This window comes from Dunckerocampus dactyliophorus, chromosome 1 (genome assembly GCF_027744805.1).
Source record: "Dunckerocampus dactyliophorus isolate RoL2022-P2 chromosome 1, RoL_Ddac_1.1, whole genome shotgun sequence".
NCBI classification, from domain to species: domain Eukaryota; kingdom Metazoa; phylum Chordata; class Actinopteri; order Syngnathiformes; family Syngnathidae; genus Dunckerocampus; species Dunckerocampus dactyliophorus.
In genome coordinates this window covers 10,074,038-10,097,332 of record NC_072819.1, presented here as the reverse complement: position 1 = coordinate 10,097,332, position 23,295 = coordinate 10,074,038, and the positions used below count along the sequence as shown (strand labels likewise).

The following is a 23,295-nucleotide window of genomic DNA, read 5'->3' as shown; positions in this document are numbered from 1 at the left end:
ATCATTTCGGCCAATTTTTCATCCACAAATGCAAATATAGCAGTAAAAAAAAACAATTTCATTTTCTTCCTCAAAGATGCTGAACAATATATTCAACGTATAGATAAACCTGGATAACAAAAAGGCTCTCAAAACCTGCTTTAAAAGTTTTTTATTTAATGTAACCCCTGGCTATGTTTGCTCTGTTTTCTGTTATTTGAATAGTTATTGTAAACGTGTTTGTTGTAAATAAAGATTATTTAAAAAACTCAGTATTCAGAAAAGTCGACGCTGGTACATACATATAAACACAGTATTTACTCCAGATCAACTCGAACTGTGCGGCTGATAAATGGTGACTATTAATAAACTTCTCATGAACTTTTTCAATGGTGCCGCGTGTGTGCGCACGCGTGCGTGCACAATTAAATGCTCTGCGACATCAATATTTGACACTTACAATGTATTCAGTGCACTTCATGTATTAATAAGCTTTCACAAACGTTGCGGGTGTCGTGTATACCAGTTGTCATGTGCACTGCACAAATGTATTGTGTTAACCAAGCAATATGAAAATGTATATCTTATTAACATACAGTAGATGAGTTTGCTTAAATCTGTTGAGTTATTTTGTTATTTATAAGGACTAAGACACAAAACGAAAAGCAATACAAGATCATGGTTATGTAACATCTCATTTGATGTTATTTCCTACCTCAGTGCTTCTCAAATAATGGGGCGGGCTCTTTTCTCATGTTATGTTGTTATTAAGTCCTTAAAGAAGGATTTTGTGTTTCTAAAATAGCCTTTTGTTGACCTGCATTGTTTACAACCTTCTTACGTTTGATTTGCTTGACAGGTGTACGGCTTTCTCTGCTGTTATTGGCTTCACACCTGCTTGCGAACATACACACGATGTCTTGAAAAATACTTTGAAATGCTGCTTTTGGGAGTGCTTACAACTCATGTTGCTTTGTTTACAGGCCTGACTCCAACCTGCGCTGCTGCCGCTGCCCCCCTCAAGCTTGCTACAACAGCAAGTGCCCCCCCCCCCTTCTAAAAGGGGTGCAGTGCACGATATAATCAAACACCTGTAAAAAGTGTGGCCAGTTGTGTGCTGCTGCAACTTGCCATAGTCCGAACTTTGGCCCTGCTGTAGAATCAGCGACAAAAGATGAATGCCAAGTACAAATGAGAAAAAACAAAAAACAGAAAAAAATATTTCACTCACTTTACTTATTTTACATGATGTTAGTTGCTGTTGTGTACTTGTTTTACCCTTTAACATGTTTTTTAATTTATTATTTTATAGGATCCATTATGTATTTTTGTATTTGGTGTGTAGTTTTTTCAAACAAAATAATTCGTTAGCTTAAATAATTTCTGTTTTATTACATTTATTGAAATGTAAATGTTTATATTCATATGATTTAGAATGGCTGATAATCACATTTACAGTATATCTTCTCAGAAATGAAATCTGTCTCAGTACCACATACCATCCATCCATTTTCTATTCACACACGATAGTTTAGGGTTGCGGGGGATATACTGGAGCCTACCCCAGCTGACTTCGGGCAAGAGGCGGGGTACACCCTGGACTGGTCGGCAGCCAATCGCAGGGCACATATAGACAAACATTCATTCATCACATTCATACACAAACTCCACGGAGATTCTCCTGACTGTGTGGCCAACATGCTAACCACTAGGCCACCGTGCGGCCCCAGTACCACATACTAAATGTATGAAATAAAAGACAAGAAGCTTGGCAACTGGCTTATTTGTCTCCTTATTGATGAAAAAATCAGCATTGACAATCGAAGCATTGACAATACAGTTAGATGGCTTTAAAAAGTGAATTTTTGTGACAAATTTGGTTACTGTTACTGCACTTTTATTAAAGCTGAATCTGAACTTAGACTCAGGAGTCTAAACTTAGTGATTAAGGTTCAAACCCATTCAAGGTACAATAAAAAAAAGTGTTAATATATATTTACTGTATGTGTGTAGCATACAAAAACCATCACCAAACACTCTTTTTTTTGCCCTCTTCTTTTTCTCGCTCTCTTTCTTTCTTCGCCATCTTTGACTGACTATTGTCTGTTGGGCTCGTGAAAAAGGTTAGGAACAAGTTTCAGGGGCAACAAGTTCAATTGCACCCTGACTTAGCCTAAAAAAATTCAACAACTTTGGAAGAGTAAACCCCAAACTGCAACATGGATGAAGACTTTAGATTTTAACGCAAAACACTTTATTGTCCATATATCAAGAAGTTTCATTTAATTTCATGCAACTGCAGAGGTACACAAAAAACAACTTAAAACAAACTTAAATAAATGAACAAAATAAAAGACATGAGCTCAAAACTGTTTTTTCTACGAGAAACTGAATTGAAGACAAGTTTGGAGGACATTTCACATTCCTTGATATCAGAAGATATAAATTTGATAAACATAGATGGCACCAATACTGATGATTGAAACTTCTTGGTGTAAATTTATTTCTTACAATTTCAACATTAACAGCACATCATATATTGGAAAGAATGATTACTGTTATGGTCAGAGGCATAGAAATGGATGGATTAACACAAATTGGTATTTATTAAAATGAAAGGAAATCATTTCAAATGGTTGAACCACCACCCAGAACCAAAGTGGGGGGGGACTCAAATTCACCCAGGAATATTCCAGGATATTAGGGACGGCCAATTACAAGTTAGCAAGAAACAGCACAGTCAATCAATGAGCTTGTGGGCGGTCTAAAGAGAATCTTCAGCGTGAGAAAAAGAGTCCAAGGGACATAGAAAACATTGCTAACATTTCATCATTATTTCAATTAGCAACGTCAGAAGTTTTTTACACAACTTTACTACTAAAACTGTAGTTATTTGTTTTTACTAGCGTGTGTTCTTGTGTGTTTTATCAAAGATACCTTCCAAAGGAAACCTTTCGCACAAATTGTGCAGGTAAAATGGTTCTCCAGTGTGTCCGCTTGTGTATATTATTAAAATACCTTGGTGAGAGAGTCTTTTACCACACACCATGCAAGGAAAAGGTCTGTCTCCAGTAGGTCCGTCACGATAATCAATTAACCGCATGCTAAATAAAAACAAACTCAATAATTTTGCCGGCCTTGATAAACTGACATGTGCATGCGTGTTTGTTTTCCTCCTCTCTCATATTCAACACCCGGGCACATTGGTTCTATAGAGGAATGAACAGAGTGAGTGAACCCTCCTGTCAGTCATTCAGTCTCTTGCGAGCTGCATGTGTCGTGTGCTACACGATCAAATACTTTCTTTGTGCCTGATGTGTATAAAACAAGACCTGATGTCAATTTTAGCCCATTTGTGCATCGTCATTTTGTGACATAAAGTTTGTGACAAAGACAATGAAATAAATAATAGAAAACGGTGGAAGTTACGTTTCAGCTGCCATGATTGAAGTATGACACATCGTTGTGCACCAAACGCATTTTGTTGTATCAAAAACAAGTACTGTACTTTCCTGACTATAAGTCACACTTTTTTCCCCATGGTTTGGCTGGTTCTGTGATACTCTGGAGCAACTTGTTTTTTTTTTTCCACACTGACAGCCACGAGAGGGAGCTCTAGGCTTGTGTGCCAGTATCTGCTACACCTATCGCTCCTGTACCACTGAAAATTTAAAATGTAAACATCAGCTGATAAAGACAACTGAGAAAGACGGAACACAAATGCCCCCACAAAGAAAATCATATTCTGCAGACTACAAGCTGCAAGTAAACTAGTTATGTTATGTTGTTTAGGCTATAGTTATCTGACTATTAATTTATTATGTTACGTTAACATACCACCTATTCACGTTATATTAACAGACGCCTATTTACTAAAGGTGGTCCACATCATGGAGCTCACGGTCCCATGGGAGGATTCCACCGAAGAGGCCTACGAACGAAAGAAACTGTGCTATACAGATTTGGCAACAGGTGCACAACAACGAGGATGGAAGGCCAATTTCTATCCAGCTGAAGTAGGATGCAGAGGTTTTGTGGCTTCCTCCACCATCAGGCTTATGAAAGTCCTTGGTATTCATGGACAGGCTCTGTGACAGACAATAAGATCAGTCTCTGAAGAGGCCGAAAGAAGCAGCCAGTGGCTATAGATAGCTGTAGAAGTGCAAGGACACTTGCTGGAGGGGGCACACACCTGGGATGCCAGGTGTTGCCGATGAGCTCTCTGGGGATGTCATGGGCTTATCAGTGGGCCTATCGTCAAAACACCAATGAAGGAGGGTACCTACCTGACGACCCTAAAGAAGTTTTAAACCCACCCCCTTCTTCCCAGGTCAGAACCTTACCGCCTAGCCCATCTCCCTCCACTTTCCAGGCACTACTTTACTCAGAATTGGGCCTGGGACACAGGCTCAGGCTTGATTACCCTGTAGTTGGCCGCCTTTGATGAGGGTGTCTAGTGTTGAAAGGCCACCCACTGATTCAAAAGGTACAATACTGATGATGTGTCCCAAAATTTACATCCTTCCCATGGCTAAAGTTCCCACGCCACTCTCAACATCCGCACCTCATGTGATTACCATCTATTGACACAAAGGACATTTTCCATCAAGTCCTGTGTATTTATGAACTTATTACTATACAGTAGCTTGCCTTTCAATATCGGTTCTTGGTCAATTAATTTTACAAAATAAATTTCCCCCCCAAAAATGCGACTTACAGTCCAGTGCGACTTAAATACCGTATTTTCACGACTATAAGGCACACTTTAAAGTCTTAAATTTAGTCCAAAATGGGCGGGGCGCCTTGTAATGCGAAGCGCCTTATGTGTGCGCCGAGTTCCAAAATTTTGTACCGGCAAGTGTTTGTGTGACTTTCATGAGCGCTCCTCTTGACTGACTGGCAGCCTTGCCTGCCGACACGCTGCTTATATAGAGCAAAGGCGGATGTGATTGAGGACAGCAAAGCAAATGCGGATGTGACACAGGACAGGAGGGCGAAGTGTGGGGCGTGAAAGAGGACGCTAAAGACACGCCCCCAGTAGGTACGTATATCGTGCCCGTATGTGCACTGTGCAAAACAACATTGGTTTGGCGAAGAACACCCGAAAATGGCACCTGCAAAGAGACATGCTTATGAAGCACAATTTAAACTGAAGGCTATCAGTTACGCTGAGGAACATGGAAATAGAGCAGCCGCGAGAGAATTTAAGGTAAACGAATCCAGGGTTCGCAAATGGAGGAAGCAGGAAAATGAGCTTCGCCAAGTGAAGAAGACGACGCTGAGTTTCCGCGGAAACAAGGCGAGGTGGCCGGAGTTGGAAGACCAACTGGAGCAATGGATCAACGTTCAAAGAGCAGCTGGGAGAAGCGTGTCTACAGTCACCATTCGACTGACGGCAGTAAAGCTTGCCGAAGAAATGAAAATTGAGCATTTTCAAGGAGGTCCGTCTTGGTGCTTTCGTTTTATGAAACGGTGCAATCTATCCATCCGGACAAGGACTACCGTGGCACAGCAACTGCCGGTGGATTATAAGGAAAAGGTGGCCACCTTCCGCTCCTTCTGCTGTACAAAAGATCGCCGACAAAAAAAATCCAGCCCAACCACATCACCAACATGGACGAGGTGCCGCTCACTTTTGACATCCCGGTGAACCACACAGTTGAGAGGAAGGAAACCAGGACGGTAGCTATACGCACAACGGGGCACGAGAAGTCTGCTTTCACTGTTGTGCTTGGTTTCCATGGTGATGGTCAGAAACTTCCACCCATGGTTATTTTTAAAAGGAAGACGCTGCCGAAGGAAAAGCTTCCAGCGGGAGTCATCGTGAAGGCTAATCAGAAGGGCTGGATGGACGAGGAGAAAATGAAAGAGTGGCTGAGTGACGTGTACATAAAGAGACCGGTTGTTTTTTTTCCACGCGTCACCACCCTTGTTGATCTGTGACTCCATGCGCGCCCACCTAACAGCCGCTGTGAAAAGGCAAGTGCACCAAATGAACTCTGAGCTTGCCATCATTCCGGGAGGCTTGACAAAGGAGCTCCAACCGCTGGACATCGGCGTCAACAGGGCTTTTAAAGTCAAGTTGCGAGCGGCGTGGGAGCGTTGGATGACAGTTGGACTCATCAACTTGGGCACACACTGGACCTTGTCATCTCCCATGGACTATCTGTGTCCGTTAATAATATACGAAATGTTCTTATTTCCGATCACTCCTTCGATTGCTTCCAGACGCTAGCACCTCCAGCTGTACTGAAACCTGCTCCCACCTCCCGCCACCGGGTTATCACCTCCACAACAGCCAATGACTTTGCTGCTGCATTTTCAGGCACAGACCTAAGTCCTATAATGTGTCCGGACACCTTCCTCTCCTCTTTCCATTCCACATGCTCCCAGATCCTGGACTCTGTGGCACCATTTAAGGACAAAGCTACCAGACTCACACCTGAACCATTGCTGAATGAAACCACTCGCTTCCTGAGACGGCAGTGTAGGCAGGCTGAGCGCAAATGGAAGAAGGATGGACTTCCTGTACCACTGGGCTTCTTCAGGACAGTCTTGCCACTTACCATAAAACCATGAAGGAAGCAAAAACAAAATATTTATCAAACATAATTTCTAGCAATAGCCATCGCCCCAGAGTGCTATTTAGCACCATTAATTCTGTTATTAACCCTGTCACTGCTGTATTTAATGATGTTTCTGAACACACATGTAGTACACTTCAATTTTTTATGGACAAGGTTGCAACAGTCAGACAATCCATCCCAAAGGTCTCATCTGCTAGTCTGCCTGACTCCCCTGTAAAGCACACTTTTGAGAACTTTGAGCCAATCTCCACTTCTCTTCTTAAAAAAATCAGTCCAACAGTTAAACCCCACCAACTGCCCTCTAGACGTTATCCCTGCAAGGATAATGAAGGAGGTTATAGATGCCATTGGTCCCAGACTTGTTCTATTTATGAACAGCTGCTTCAGGCTGGGTATTGTCCCTACTGCCCTCAAGCAAGCTGTAGTTCGACCACTTCTTAAAAAAACGAACCTAGACCCATCAAGTCTATCCAACTTCCGTCAAATTTCACATATGCCCTTTCTGTCCAAGGTCATGGAGAAACTTGTCTTCTCACAACTCCGGTCATATCTATCTATCCATAATATTGCTAACAAATTTCAATCAGGCTTTATAACCCGTCACAGCACAGAATCCGCGTTATTGAAAGTACACAATGACATCCTCACAGCCCTTGATGCTAAAAACTCTGTAGTGCTGGTGCTTTTAGACCTTACAGCTGCTTTTGATACTGTGGACCACTCAGTCCTCATCTCCGGCCTTGAACACTGTGTTGGCCTACGTGGCTCTGTGCTGAAATGGTTCATTTCATATCTCACCAACAGGACTTTTTCAGTAATGATTAATGACTTCTCCTCTAAAACCGCTCCCCTCTCTTCTGGCGTGCCCCAGGGTTCAATCCTTGGGCCTACCTTATTTTCACTATACATGCTACCATTGGGTCTAATCATCTCCAAACACAATATCCATTTTAATTTTTACGCCGATGATGTACAGCTCTACCTACCAGTAATGCTCAGTGACAAGAACGCACTAGACCTCCCCATAGCTGCCTTCATGACATCAAACAATGGCCGTCTCAGAATTTCCTTCATTTAAATGAAGGAAAAATGGAGTACATTGTTTTTACCCCTGATTCACCGCACAGTGAAACCAATTTTAACACCCCCACCCCTCCTTTTGCTCCTGCCTTTAAAAACCTTGTTGTGTTTTTTGACAACAGTCTAAAGTTCGACAAGCAAATTATTTCTGTGGTCAGAGCGAGTTTCTTCCACCTCAGGCTCCTGGCAAAGGTAAAGCCATTTTTGTCTAGTACAGATCTCGAAAAAGCGATTCACGCTTTCATCAACTCGAGGCTTGATTATTGTAATGCCCTCTACACTGGAGTAAATCAGTACCTCCTCCGCAGGCTCCAGTTGGTACAAAACGCAGCTGCTTGCCTTCTTACTAATGCTCCAAAATACACCCATATCACTCCAGTTCTCCGTTCTCTCCATTGGCTCCCGGTAACGTCTAGAATACATTTTAAAGTCCTTTTATTTGCGTTCAAGGCCATTAATGGACTTGCTCCAGCATACTTGGCTGAGCTTTTAAATGGCCGTCACCACCCCAGGGCCCTGCACTCTTCTCAAGACACAACATTAGAAGTCCCAAGGATGAAATACAAAAAATGGGGGGGGGATCGTGCTTTTGCTGCATTTTCCCCTCACACTTTGGAACTCCCTCCCACCTGCGCTACGATCTACTATGGAGTTGTCAGTTTTTAAATCTCTTTTAAAAACTCATTTATTCAGACTGGCTTATGACACATGATGGTGAAATGTACTTTAGTTGTGATTCTGTGCCTGTATTTTTATTTTATTTTATTGTTTTAGTTGTTTTTATTCTACCTTATTTGCTCTTACCCTGTTTTCATTTGCTATTGCGTGTTTTTAACTCTTGTGAAGCACCTTGGGCACCATTGGGATGTTGTAAGGTGCTATACAAATAAACTTTGATTTGATTTGATTTGATTTGACAGAGGGCGAGCACAGCTTCACAAAGACTGGGAGGCAGCGCCGTGCGAGTTAAGCCACAATTTGTGACTGGATTGTGGATGCTTGGGCTAATGTCTCTGCTTGCACTGTTGTTCGAGCTTTTGTGAAAGCCGGCATTCTTTCTGAGGAGCCGCACGGGAACGACACTGACTCTCATAATGACGAGAGGGAGCCTGCCGTGTTCGATGAAGAACTTGCTCAGTTGTTCATTTCGGACACAGAAGATGAGGACTTTGATGGCTTTGTGGATGACGCTTGATTAAATAACGTGAGTACAGTGTTACATAATATATTTTCAATAAAGTACTACCGCACTCAGTTTTGCTTCTGCTGCCTTTTTCTAAACATACAATAGCATGCGTGCTAGCGAATTGTAGCGTAGTGTTACTTCCTGTTCCTCAGCGTGCTTTGCGGTAGTATTTTGGTGCAAATGCTCTTAAAGTTACATGTTTGAGCTACATAGTTGTTAGTTATTGTTCTGCAAAAGTAGAGGTAATGTCTTGTCTGTGTTTGCGTTGCTGTGTGATGTTTTTCATTGTGGACCATGACTTAGACTGTTGTGCTGAGTGATAACCATCGTGATTTCAAGTGGGTTTGTTAAGTCGGTAAAAATACCGTGCATACCTGCGCCCAATAGTACGGTGCGCCTTGTGTATGTGTTAAATCCAAAATAGCACCTCTGAGACTGCGCCTTTTAGTACGGTGTGCTTTATGATCGTGAAAATACGGTATGTTTTCTTTGTGCATTTTTGGCTGGTGCGCCTTATTCAGCATAGCGACTTATAGTCTGGAAAATATGGTACTTTGGCCAAACTCCAACAAAATGTTACAATTCATTAAATGTAAACAGCGTATTCCACACACAACGTTGCTAACAGTGAATCAAGGAAGTGTATATGGAAATATACATACTATACCATTGACACGCTGAACTTCTGAGTATTTCCGGGTTATTTCTCCGCTTTTAATAACAAAAATAAGACTGATTCAAAATCAGATATATTTTGATTGTGATTTTTATTTAAGTGAAATTCTTGCTAAAAGATGAAGAGTCTTATTTTATATTCATTGGGGTTTAATTTAGTATGTTGTTTCATTAATTTTATTTAGAAACTCTTGACATTCCAATTAAAATTTCATATACTGTAGAAATTAAACTACATTGCTTTTACACAGTGTACTCACATTGTTAGCCATATATTATCAATACATTAATGAAAAAATGGTCTAAAAATAATGTTGATAATATCGTTTATCGGCAATCATTTGTGGGACAATTATGGTCCAGCAGAATTTGTTATCGTGACAGGTCTAGTTAGTCTCCAGTGTGTACTCTTGTGTGTGTTGTTAAACCAACTTTTCGAGAAAATCTTTTACCACACAGCGAACAAGAAAAAGGTTTCTCTCCAGTGTGTATTTTTGTGTGCGCTCTCAAATATGACTTCTTAGTGAATCCTCGAGCACAAACTGAGCATGCAAAAGGTTTCTCTCCTGTGTGTACACGTGTATGTATGTTTAAATTACTCTTGTGAGAGAATCTTTCACCACACTCCGTGCAAAGGAAAGGTTTCTCTCCAGTGTGTACTCTTGTGTGTATTTGTAAACCAGATTTGTCATAGAATCCTTTACCACACACTGTGCAAGAAAAAGGTTTCTCTCCAGTGTGTACACTTGTGTGTATTTTTAAACTACGTTTCTGAGAGAATCTTTTACCACACACTGTACAAGAAAAAGGTTTCTCTCCAGTGTGTATTTTTGTGTGTGTTCTCAAATTTGACTTTGTAGTGAATTCTCTAGCACAAACGGAGCAGGCAAAAGATTTCTCTCGAGAGTGTACATTTTCATGTATTTTTAAGTTCCCCTTCTGAGAGAACCTTTCACCACACACCATGCAAGGAAAAGGTTTCTCTCCAGTGTGTAGTCTTGTGTGTGTTTTTAAACCAGATTTGTCATAGAATCCTTTACCACACACCGTGCAAGGAAAAGGTTTCTCTCCAGTGTGTACACTTGTGTGTATTTTCAAACTACGTTTTTGAGAGAATCTTTTACCACACAGCAAGCAAGAAAAAGGTTTCTCGCCAGTGTGTACAACTGTGTGTAATTTTAAATTACCTTTCTGGGAGAATGTTTTACCACACACCATGCAAGGAAAAGGTTTCTCTCCAGCGTGTACAATTTTGTGTAATTTTAAATTGCCTTTCTGAGAGAATCTTTTACCACACAGTGAGCAAGGAAACTGTTTCTCTTCAGTGTGTATTCTTGTGTGTTCTTTCAAATGTGACTTATCAATGAATCCTTTGCCACAAACTGAGCAGGCAGAATGTGTGTGTGTCTCTGTGTGTCTTTTTAAAGAACATTTTCGAGAGAATGTTTTACCACACACCGAGCAAGGAAAATGTTCCTGATCTTTGTCCTCATCATCCTCACTACTCACAGGGACAACAACCGGAAACTCCACCATTATTTCATGCTTCTCCTGACTGATGCTGTGATCCTCCTCTTCCTCTCCAACATAGGGTGGCTGTGGCTCCTCCTCTTCCTCTTTAATGTGAGGGGGATGTGGATCCTGCTTGTCCTCTTTAACATGGAAATGCTGTGGCTCCTCCTCTTCCTCTCTAAAATGGTGTGAGTGTGTTTCTTCTACTTTCAAGTGAGGGGGCTGTGGCTCCTCCGGTTCATCTTTAATGTGAAGGGGCTGTGGTTCCTTCTCTTCCTCTTTAATATGGGGGGGCTGTGGTTCCTTCTCCTCCATCCTGGAATTCCACTCCTGCTGCTCAGAGGGAAGACGTTCTTCACTGACTTCTGCAGGACACAAGAAGACGACAAAGACAGGCTTTATCAAAAGTCCAGCTTTGCTTTGCATCATCATGTGAGGCATTGTCCTGCACCAGCATTGGTTCTGACAAGGTCTCTGAGAATCTCATCAGTATCAGGGTACTTCCAGCTGACACGTGGAGTAGTACTGCTCTTTCAACCATGTGACCTAGAGACTATTTTGTGTCACTTCCGGTGAGAAAGATGGGGTCAAACGAAGACTATGACCACATACACTCTCGGTATGTTTGTACAATATTTGTCAGATTGAAAAGAACAACATTGTCGTTTAAATTATTTGCTTCAATTGTGTGAGTGTACACGCTGTAGCGCATGAAGACAAAAAACTAGCTGATCAAAAAGCAGTGACGGGTTATCTTCCGTGTCAGATATGAAAATGAATTGGAGTTCTTACACCAAATCAGTCTGCATGAATACATTCTTGTAGGTGTCCTCCATCATTTCACTGCACTGTTTGGCAAAGTGTCAGCTCCGTAGCCAAGTCGCCGAGCTTCAGGGTTGGGAATTGAGTCTTGAGCATTGACGGGAACCGGGACTAACATCCCAATTTTCCCGGGGCGGTTTTTAAAAATTTTGATTCTAAGTTTCGATGCCTAGTTTGCCAACCCGTAGAAAAATAGGCACAAACACCAATGAAGAAGCCGGAAAGCGGCAACAAAGAAGCAGCTCAAAAGTTTGACTTCATACAAAAAGAGCCGTTGGTTCAATAAGTTCAGTGTTACTTGCAATGGCACGTAAATACCAACATTGAGCGAACAGTGGTGTTATCATGTGGAGACAGGGGGTGTCAACTAGACAGAACACTACTTACAATCATAGTGCCAACACAAAATGACAGCACAACATGTACCAGGTGAGTAAACACACCTAGGGCAACTACTACTATGGGGAATAATAAACAACTACATATGTTAACTCTAACACATTAAGTTCAGCAACTTTTTACAAACCAAGTACCACAATGCATGCTGGGAGCCAGCATCAGTCCCAATTAGGGGTGTGACAAAACATCTTTATCTCAAACTATCCCAAAATCAAACCCTACTATGGATTATCACCTTGTATCTTTTCTTATTATTAAAATATAGCTGCTATAAATTTCTAGCGCTGTTCCTTCTCAGTGAGCCGAGTCACCATTTTACTTGTCATCTACGAGCAGCTCCTCGCCAGAACAGAAGAAAATTGGGCGGAAACCACAGAAGAATAAACTAAAGAAGAAGAAGGAAAAACAAACCACATGCAACAGCAGACTCGGCCGGTGAAGTTAAATGGAAAGATCCGGTAGCATAGTTAAAATCAAAAGTACGGACTCACTTTGACTTTTATTGCGTGGATGAGACAACGCTGACTTTGCAGTATGGAAACCGCGTCAGAGGAAAATAGCACACACGGGCGGCATGAAAGACGTGAACAGCAACCTCATTCGCCACCACGCTCACAGAGAAAACCGCCCAGTAAGAGAAATGTTTATTTTTGTGTTAAAATGGTAAATGTTGTGTCATTCAATCGAGAGACGTGTGTTCAGTTTACATAATTGTCATCAAAATCTTATCCGGGTCATTCTCAGGCTGTTTCCCGTGATTACGTCATTACTGCCATACTACACTCAATATTTATTTTTGTTATTCTTAAAATTTTAAAATGTATTTACGATGAGTGCTATTGGCCAGGGAACATTTTTTCCCCATGGGGCTCAGAATTCCGGGTTGCACCCCTGCTGTTGTGACTATTTTGCGATTAAGCATTTCAAACAGGCAGGAAATTATTTCGTTACGGTTTGCATTAAAAGGGCTATAGAAATATTATTTGTGGTGAAATGTTATGAGAAACCAGCTAATGGTAATTATTTGAAAAGGCCTTACTTACCGTATGAGACGTGTGTTTTATTTTGAAGTCCGGTTAACAGGAAGTGAACGCGGTATGCACGAGAGCGCAGTTGGCAAACCTGGTGTCTTCCACCACTGAGAGAGGCTGGTCGTCTAGTCCGATGAATTTTATTATTTTTCAGGTTGTTTTAGACTTCTGACTGCGACGCAGGCGGGAAAGTGTTGTCCAGCGTTGTGGCAACATTAGCTACCGTTTTACTGATAATCACATCATGAGCCTCAAAAACAAATGCCGTCGTAAAAGCTTTTTAACGCGCTACCTCGCTACCAAGGCATGTTTTGCAGGGTGAAAATTGATATCACTCTCACAAAGCACAGGTAAGTTCCACGGCACAAAGTGGGCTGTGGACGCTCGCTGGGGACCCTCGCTACAGGCTGCGTGCTGCAATTGTCAGAGGCGATCGGCGTTGAAAGGCATTTATCAGTACACGGCGATCAAGTGCTTTTTCACGGAAATCATCCGATATCGATGCCCATCGATTGCAGCATCCCTAATAAACAGCGTATGTGGAAATTAGTTTTTCAAAATTAAACATACTTTATGAACGTGTACTGCTGTGGAAATAAACCTCCGAATATTTATATTCAAGTTGAATGGTTTGATATTTATATGCTGGCTGAAAAGAGCCCTGTGAGAAATTCATGGTCAAGTATTGTTCCTATCAAACAATTCAGGGAGAAGTTCAGACATTTCATCCAAAAAAGAACTTTGATTAGCGCCCTCATTTAAAGCATGCACACTTTCATGGCTCTGCCTCTTAAAAGCATCGCAATCGAAAATCATTAAGAACCATAATCGAAACGAGGGATCGGAACCGTTCAAACCGTACTTCCAGGGTGACGGTGTACGCTGACTCTTTTAGCCAGGTTTCACACCCTGCTAGAAGCCCTGCATCTTGCCACACTTCACTGCCGTCCGTGGAGCTTCGCTGGACATGCTTCCAGGAGAACCAGGGTGGAGACGGGCCAGGGAGACCTCACCTGTCTGCCTTTGGGCCTTCATGGGGCAGCGGCGGCAGGGAGGCAGGCCAAGGAGCACGGAGCCCCTGATTGGCTAAGGGACTGTAGACCATTATCAATCAAGCTCCTCTGTGCCTTCCTGTGCTTTACAGAATGCGTTCGGCCTGCCAATTTTACATAAATGCTCAATCGCTAGCAATGTGACTGATACAATGGAGGATTAGGGCCAGGTTGGAAAAAAAAATCGGAGATTACAAGAATAAAGGTGTACGTTTCTTCAAATAAAACTGTAAATTTGAGAAAAAAGGCCATAAAGGTCACCTAAGACCCCTCTTTTAATAGCTGTCTCAGGAAATGCCTGTAACAAAGTTTTTTCTAGTAAATTTACGACATTATTGTCTTAATACAAGTTTTTTTTCCTGGAAAATTTAGAACTTTATTCTCTTAAATTTACAGTTTATTGTCAAAATCTCTGATTATTTTAACACTCCGCCGTAACAAGCATTGCCTGAGACAGCTATGAAAAGGGGGGGGCCTTATCTATGGGACGTGGTAAGAAAGGCAAGGGTTAGCCATGCTAATCTGTACTGTTTTGCTGACACCTTATATAAATAAAAGCTTGCCTGAAGCAAGAGGAAAGTTTCCTTCCTTCCTGAGGAGCTAGGCTCTATTTTCGCTCTGGCACGTAATATTACCACTTTATTGTCATAATAAAGTATGACAACAGAATCAATACGTGTTAACAAGGATATAAAAATGCTACAGTACAGCGGAATGGAGCCAGGACAAGAGGCACGGTCAGATGAGTCAAATATGCGCGAGTCACTTGTCGGTTGATCATTAAAATTCAAACATTCAAACAAACATTTTAACTTTTTTGAGAGTGTTTAAACAAGAAAGATATGTGAGAAAATGTTCATGCCTGTCTGAGAAAAGTGAATGGTGAGGGGTTTTCATAATTGTAAAAAAATTAAGTTGAAAAACTAAATTGGTGGATTTCACTTATTGCGGGCTATTTTGGGAACCTATCCCCTGCGATAACGAGGAAACACTGTACATTTTAAAAACAGAAGAATTCAATACCGTATACGATACGATACGAAACGATACGATTTGATATGATTCAACAATTACATTTGTCGATGTAGACATTAATCTTACATTATAAAATAAAGAAGCCAATTGTATAAAAGTGTCATTCTTACAGTATTTTCAAATGTGTAAAAGATCGTATCATAGCCCCCAAGGCCGTGGTAAAAACTCAGGTGCAATGATTAAAAAAAAACAACAACAAAAAAACACAAAAATTAATCATGAAATTATTTGAAAATAACTAAACATTATTTTTGTAAAGGGATACAAATTTTGAAATCTGGGCCATTGTTTTATTAAAAAAAATATATAGTTAGAAATTCCAACATTTTTTCATGTTTAATGAGAGCGGCGACTTGTTCCACCGTCCTTCAATGCACCATTTAACTTTGCAATGCATCTTCTCCCACCATGCATAGATAAGACTACTTTATTGTATTTTTGTCGTTTTTCTTTCACCTCATATTTGGTCCCAAATGCTGATACTATGTGGGCATGCATAAAGTTAAGATTTGATGACCTTATGTGCTAATGTACATACTGCATTTGTTGGTGTACCTCTCTGAAAACAACAAATCCTGCAAGCTCGTACTGGTTGATGCTGGCTCTGTATTCATTTAGTGCTTTTAATTTGATGTTGTTCCTGTCAGTTTTGGACAATATATAAGATATATCAGATCGCTATAATGTACGTATGTGTTGAAAACCTTTCCTGGTGACCAGCTAGCGTGATGCTAACGCCTGCGAGCGCAAATAACTGTCCTCGGCTACGCCTGACCGTAAATAGTAGCTCCTAGCCCAAATTTTAGCTAGCCGTTCAAAGCAAAAATCTGCAGAGAGACGGCTCATATCTTATTAAAAAAACAAAAACAAAAAAAAAAACACTCATTAGTTGGGACACTCGTATGCCACATAATTGACAATTAAAATACCTGCAGTGCACCAGAAACTTCTCTTTTCTTCCCGGCGGCATACTTTGTGACAACTCGACTCACAGCGAGAAATCATTTTGGTCTTGTCAAGAAAGACATCTGCCAGGGCTGTGAGGCTAAACTTACCATTCAAAATACCCTTCTCAATATTTGTTCCCACTTCTGGCTTCACATCAGCTGCCACGCCGCTTCCTCAAACTACGGTGTGAGTCGAGGGTCAAACAGGATGTGCGCACGTTAATCACAGGTCAAAAAAAATGTGTGCCGTTAAAGGAAACTTCCATTAACGCGTTATTAACGCATTACCAAAGTGTTAACTTTGACAGCCCGAGTTTGAATAGAACTTTGGTTATGTGAGTCAAGCATGTAATGTGGCGTAAGCTTCCAAAATAGACTTTTACCTTGTCCTCCAGCTCCGTTGGACAGCGCAGACATTGCACCACGTTGTCTGTCTTCTTGAGTTTGAAATGATTCCAAACTTTTGAACGCTTCTGCTGTTTTTTTTTGGCCCGTTCCTCTCTTTCCCCCTCGTCGTCCTTTTCCTTGCCGCCATCTCTTTCCATCGCCACTCTCCACTGTTCCCCGCCGCATAGACCAAAGACACTAGGTTAGCAAAACTGCCTTGTTCACCAACAATGCATGAAACACAGTGTAGTAACACAATGGAGCAGAAAGTCTGCCATGTTGGGAAGCAAGTGAGCTGGACGAGGCTAGGCGCAAAATAAAACTGTGCGCCGTGTGTACACATTAGTTTTGTCTCAAATTAAAATTATCATAAAACTGTGATTAATAATCGCACTTTGATAAATTCATTTCAATTTCCATGCAGTCTGGATTTTATATTAAGTTACACCCATGAAACAAATTATTGAAGCCACAGAATAGAAATGAAAGCTTTTTTGTAAACAAATTAATGGATGAATTGTTGTAGCATTAGCGTGTACGTCACAGTCTTATACTAAGACAGAGAGGATATAAGGGACCTTGACCCTTGATTTGGCTTACTTCACTCAGAAAGAACAGTCTATGACATCAAATATGAAAAATCTAAAGATAAAGTAAACACATTTGCAGCTGCTAAATTCAGACGGGAAGGCTGGCAAAAATCCATTATGTGAACACATACATTTGCCCCATTATTAAGGAACAGTACATACTGTACATATGAACTGCATAACATATATATTTACTTTAGATTTGGCGCTATCTACTCACCCTCACCCGCATACAAAACCGGTTTACGACTTTCTAAATACAATTTTTACCATTATTAGAACCTTGTAGACATGAAATAACACCCCTATAGTTACCTTTACACTCCTATTAATAGTTTACAGCACATTGCTCAACTGTAATGCGCAGGCTACGGGACCACTGCAGGGACACAAGAGACGGCTAACAAGATACCAAGCTAACTAAATGGCCTCCAATTTATTTATTCTAAACTTAAGAAAGGTTTTAAATGGAGTGAAGAAGAAAGGCAAAGTAAGAATTAAAAAAACTACCACTTCTACACCAAATGCGAGGAGAACTTTCACTGACTATCATGTCGAACTAAGCATGGGCCGGTATGAGATTCTGATTGTATAATAACCTTTGGCCAAAAATGTCACGGTATTATACTTGAAACAACTTTATTGAAAAGAAGAGGGGGAAAAAAAACTTTTGTGTTGAACAGTCATTTAAAAAAAAATAATATAATAGAACATGATGAAAGTGGAACATCCATCCATCCATCCATTTTCTATACCGCTTCTCCTCATTAGGGTCGCGGGGGCATGCTGGAGCCTATCACAGCTGACTTCAGGAGACAGGCGGGGTACATCCTGGACTGGTCGCCAGCCAATCACAGGGCACATACAGACAAACAACCATTCACACTCACATTCATACCTATGGACAATTTAGAGTCTCCAATTAACCTAACATGCATGTTTTTGGAATGTGGGAGGAAACCGGAGTAGCCGGAGAAAACCCACACACGCACGGGGAGAACATGCAAACTACACACAGAAATGCTAAACGGAGATTCCAACCCAGGTCTTCCCGATCACCTGACTGTGACTATGTGGCCAACATGCTAACCGAAAGTCGAATGTATGTATTTAAAATAAATAACTGAATTATTTCTGATTAAATAATATGCAGTTCTTAATGCAGTCTACGGTGGCTAATCCTGCGACTCATGTCACAAGACAAATATTTTCTTACTAAAAAAAACTAACACAGGACATGACAAAAGTATTTCCACATAGTGGCCGCGCTGGACCTCCACTTTCTCTCATAAAGTAGGACAGTCATGACGGATTATTTTAGCGGTTTTGAAACTGTGACTTTTTCACACCGTGGTGTACCTTGAAAACGGTAACCGGCCCATGCCTATGTCTGACATGCCATGGGCCGACTAATCTAATGTAATGTCATGTGTCTTCAATGTAACATTACTGACACCTAGTGGCCAGGACACTACATATATCTTGTCTTTCAATATTTTTTGACTAATAATAGGCCATGGTCAACACGAAATAGCAATCATTGCCTTGAAATTCAAAACACTCCAAATGATTTTTGAAGGGAAACAACTGTAAACACGTCAATTGAAAAAAAAAAAAAAAAAGTACCTTTGCAGGAACCTCTTCGCTGATGTTGAGTCACAACAATCCTTGATGATGGCCCGATTTCAATTGCAACTTGGGTTCCACCCTCCTTGTGTGCATGTTTGAGCTGTTTTGAGTAAACAGGTGAACAACATTCACTGATGGTGTGGTAATGAGCATTTATTAATAAATAACACATGGTCACTGCATACACGACTACATACACGTGTACATTACTTTTCAACACTTAGAATAAGCACTGTCGGCTGGAACTGTATCAGTTTTGGAAGCAAGAACCTGCCCCCGTTTGTTGAAAAAGCAGTTCACTGAGCATGTGATATGACACACGTTAAAAAATGGGCCACAAAACGTATGTTGTTTAACTGGCAATAATTGACACTGACAGATCCATGCAGAGACTGCAAGATACAACAAGACGAGTGAGCAGTAAGTGCGGAAAATAACCGATGACTGTTTAGGGGTCTCTCTTTAGCTAGCCTTGAAATTTGCCATAAAAACAGATATTGTTCTTCCAAGATTTGTAGAAAAAATGTGGATTTACTTACTGCCGCCTTGGCACGCTTTTCCACGGTCGAGCTTCTTCTGGGTTTTTGACTTTTCCTGTGTGTCCTGTCATCTGAGTTAGGCCTTGTGTTTACACTCGCAGATGCCGGTTTGGGTCGAGGAAAGATAGTCGGGACGGCTGATGGTAGAAGCACCCTCCGGAAATACACAGGCAGTCCCAAACTTTCCTTTATCCGGGGCACGTTGTCAAAACAACCGTCCTCGAAATGCGCCGAACACAATACCGAAGAATCTGACGGTGTCCATTTTACTCGTGTTCGGAGCACTTGCCTGGTCCACTGATTGCGGCGAATGGGGTCTTTCGGAAATGTGAAAAGGCTTACTCCGTTTGCTCGAGTGTTCGAGCAATAGCCTGCCACACAGCGATCGGGCATGATATCAAAAATATATATAGCAGAAAATCAACAAAAAATGTGCCACAAAAATATGAAAACACAGCATTCTGTGCGTAATCCAGAGAGGACTTGTTCTCGTCGTGACGTCACTTCCTCCTCCTCTAATCTCCAACCTGTTTGTTTTTCCAATGGCACAAAATTTAAAACAGGGCAAATATGTCAATACTCCAGTACACGTCTAACACAGGCAATATGCCTTGCAATGTTATTGTTAATGTGAACGCAAAGCGTACGGGAAGTGACGTGTATGCACAACGGCAAGACGTCACACGCATTTCTGTGTGTTTACGGAAGTAAAGATTGCTGTAGTGTGCGTTCCCCTTAACGCATTTGTGGTCATTTCAAGGATTTTGTGCAACGGGAGTCACTATTTTCTTAATCAAATGATTCCATGATTCGGAATTGTACTGTTCATGCAGTATAAAAAAATAAAAATCCGACATAGGTCACAGATGAGCAAAAAAAAATCTGAATTGACCTGCAGTGTGAGCGTTGCCGTAGTGGCCAATGTAGAATACTACATTCACAAGTAGGATGCTTCTTCTGCCTTGTATTTGTATTTTAGTTCATTTAGCCATTTTATGCTTTAAAATGCGTAATTTAGGCCAAGAATAAGTACAATTTGATTAAATATGCATTTTGTTAATCTAATAATAGGCCCCATTCAAACACAAAACAGCGTACATTTATTAATGAGTTCATTTTTGAAAACCCATGACAGAGTAAGGGAGCGATATTCCAGCCGTGATGTAGCGAAGGGCGACTTGTACTGTAGTTCTTGAGATGAAGCTGAGAGTGACGCTTTTCATCACACAGATGCGAGTATGAAAGCGGTAGACTATATGAAATGTTGCTCAATGTTCATATCAATTACAATAAAAGCGATTACATCATTCACTTCTTAGGTAATAATAATCCCCAGGAGGATTTTAAGAACTTCTAGCCCTGGAAATATGAGAATTTTCTCATTCGTTAGTAGATGATCAATATTAATATTTAAAATCTTTTTAAATATCTTTTAAATATTTTAAATAGTCGGGGGTAATGAACATGGCTATGTAACCAGTAACTGACGCAGACAGCACTGTTGCCAACTTTTCAGTAAGAAAAGTAGCTATTGGCTGTCCTAGAAGTTGCTGGATGACGTCATCATCTAATTTGCATAAAACTGGCAAACGATGTAGGAAAAAACCTCTTAGGAGACAAAAAAGTGAGTAAGAACACCTTAGTTACGTTTAGAACTACAATTATTAGAAAAAAAACTACCAGAAAACTCCCCAGCAAGGTCAGAAAAAGTCACTGGATTTGTCGCTACTTGCTTTTGAGAAACTATGTCGTCAAAGGGGTCGGAATGTCGCCAGATCTAGAGACAAAACCGCCAAGTTGGCAACACCAGGGGTGGCCACGGCCACCACTGGCCACTCCGTAGCTCTGCCACTGCTTTTGGACCGTCTATTTGAGCAATTAATAGCTGAGCAGTGTGCCGAGAACCTGTTTTCAATGCATAGTTTCTGGTTCTGCTCCCCATCATGGCCACCAAATCCGTGCCGGGCATAATACGGAAGTAGATGCCGATCGGCACTCCTATTTTAACTCTCGACTGCTTGGTTTACATGCCCACTCATGCTGCTCCAGAGAGCTTCCATTATTAACACATTTATGTGCTGAATCATGCTTTTTTAAATTTAATTCAAAGTCAACATAGTGAGCAAACTTGACAGGAACCGACCAAAGTAATCATGGAAAACTTCCCTACCATGCAAAAAACGGTTTAATTGACAGCTCCTCCACACGGAAAGTTGGGTGCTGCAGTGAAATGCGGCCAAGCGGAAACGGCCGTTAGGCTGAACTGATGTACTTCACCAGAGCTGCGTTTGACAAAACTGTCCCCCCGCAGAGGGGGTGAGTGACCGAGGGTGACCACGGCCACCCCGTAGCTCCGCCACTGCAGACAGATAACTAAAAGATTTCAAAAGCAGGAAATATGTGGCCTATTTTCTGCTGCCCACACTGAAGAGCTTGTGTTGAGATGAGAATAAAACTTTTGTCAGAAGAACAAGGATGTAAAAGGCCCCAATGACTGGATTTGTCTTGGGCCTCCAAATGACTAAATACGCCCCTGGATATAACTGTGAAGAGCCAGATCCTGTCGGTGGTGAGTAATGTTGAGTTTAAACGCTTTTCAGCACCTCAAGCCGCCATTTTGCCTTACCGCCACTACATTGTCGATAAAACTATACCCGCCATGTGAACAATTTGACGATATAAAATGCCTCACAACAACATAAACACAACGCGAGCTAAAAATTAGGCGTCTCATCGCCCTCGTATCGATCAGACACTGGCACGACCCCTTGGTATCGGCAAGATGGCTTTATGTGTACATAAAGAAATGGACATTCGTGCAGAAAACAGTTTTAGAAGTAGTGTTAATGCACAAGTACAAATCTTACAAGCATGTGAAAGTAAGAGTTAAACTAACCTGCTCAGGCCGGGTAACCCAACTTAACGCTTTTTGAAAACAGCGTCCAGCGTTGTCGCTCGTTTTCTTGTTTTTGTTCGAGAAAGTTCCTCCTCTTATTCTGCTGTCGTTCTTTCTCACATTACAAGTATTTCTGCAACAACCGCAGTTAGTCGCTGAGTCACTAACGTTCTCGACATTTATATTCACTTTTACACAACCAATACATTTTACACTCACGCTTGCTCTCTGCTGAGCGATGTGTTGATAACTTCCGGGTCTCTTTGTTGGACGCTAGCAAGCTAAGTTCGTCCGAGAAGCCTCAAAGTTCATTGAGACGAGTTTATACTGAAATTATTCTCACTGTCATGTAATTTTATTTAATTTCTGTGTCGTTCGCATTAAATACTTTAATTATCCTTTGTGTTTTTGTCGGAAGGCTACCCAGAAATGGAACGTATTTCCAAGATGGCGGCTTGTTTGCGCATGCGCATTGTTGATGTGGGGCGCATCCGTTAGGACTATTTTGATTTTGAAAATAAAATTTTGTTGAGACTGTAAAACGGGCCGCAAATAATACCTGTATATTATTTTGTTAATATTGTAGCGACGGTAGTATTCTGATCCCCAAGACCTCGGAGCGAGCCATGCGTCAGGAGGAGACGTTGGAGCAACTTTACAGGTAAAGCTTAACCAAACTACCATCCCCTAAGAATGTTTTTATTTTATTTCACTGTCTTTTATCGATACTGTACATTCTAGGGGTGTCATAAGACACTCACTTCACGAGATGATACACAAGATGGGGTCTACGAGACGATATTTTAACATTACTCTGAAAAATAAAATAAAAAAATCAAAGAAATATATATTGCAGTCTACTAATTTCATTTCTACTACGTTACACTTTTCTGTACTGTGTGTGCTAGCGTACCCACCTACGCTCATCGAGACAAAGAGACTGTATGAC

At 41.2% G+C, this 23,295-nt stretch overlaps 1 protein-coding gene across 1 annotated transcript; it reads right to left on the bottom strand.

Moving 5' to 3' along the window:
- Positions 1-1,489: 1,489 nt before the first annotated feature.
- On the bottom strand, positions 1,490-22,583 carry LOC129193904 (gastrula zinc finger protein XlCGF57.1-like). The gene is made up of 5 exons (XM_054798733.1): positions 22,566-22,583; positions 22,347-22,479; positions 18,909-19,011; positions 16,689-16,862; positions 1,490-11,384 (listed from the first exon to the last, which is right to left on the bottom strand). The coding sequence occupies exons 4-5, from the start codon at positions 16,720-16,722 to the stop codon at positions 9,898-9,900; spliced, it is 1,521 nt and encodes a 506-aa protein (XP_054654708.1). The 5' UTR covers positions 16,723-16,862; positions 18,909-19,011; positions 22,347-22,479; positions 22,566-22,583; the 3' UTR covers positions 1,490-9,897.
- Between the last annotated feature and the right edge of the window lie 712 nt (positions 22,584-23,295).

Excerpts from the sequence above, each read along its gene's own strand:
- LOC129193904 (XM_054798733.1), bottom strand. The coding sequence starts at position 16,722 with ATGTCTGCGCTGTCCAACGGAGCTGGAGGACAAG. Across the intron at positions 11,385-16,688 it reads CAACGGAGCTGGAGGACAAG|AAGTCAGTGAAGAACGTCTT; the intron begins GTAAAAGTCTAT and ends TGTGTCCTGCAG.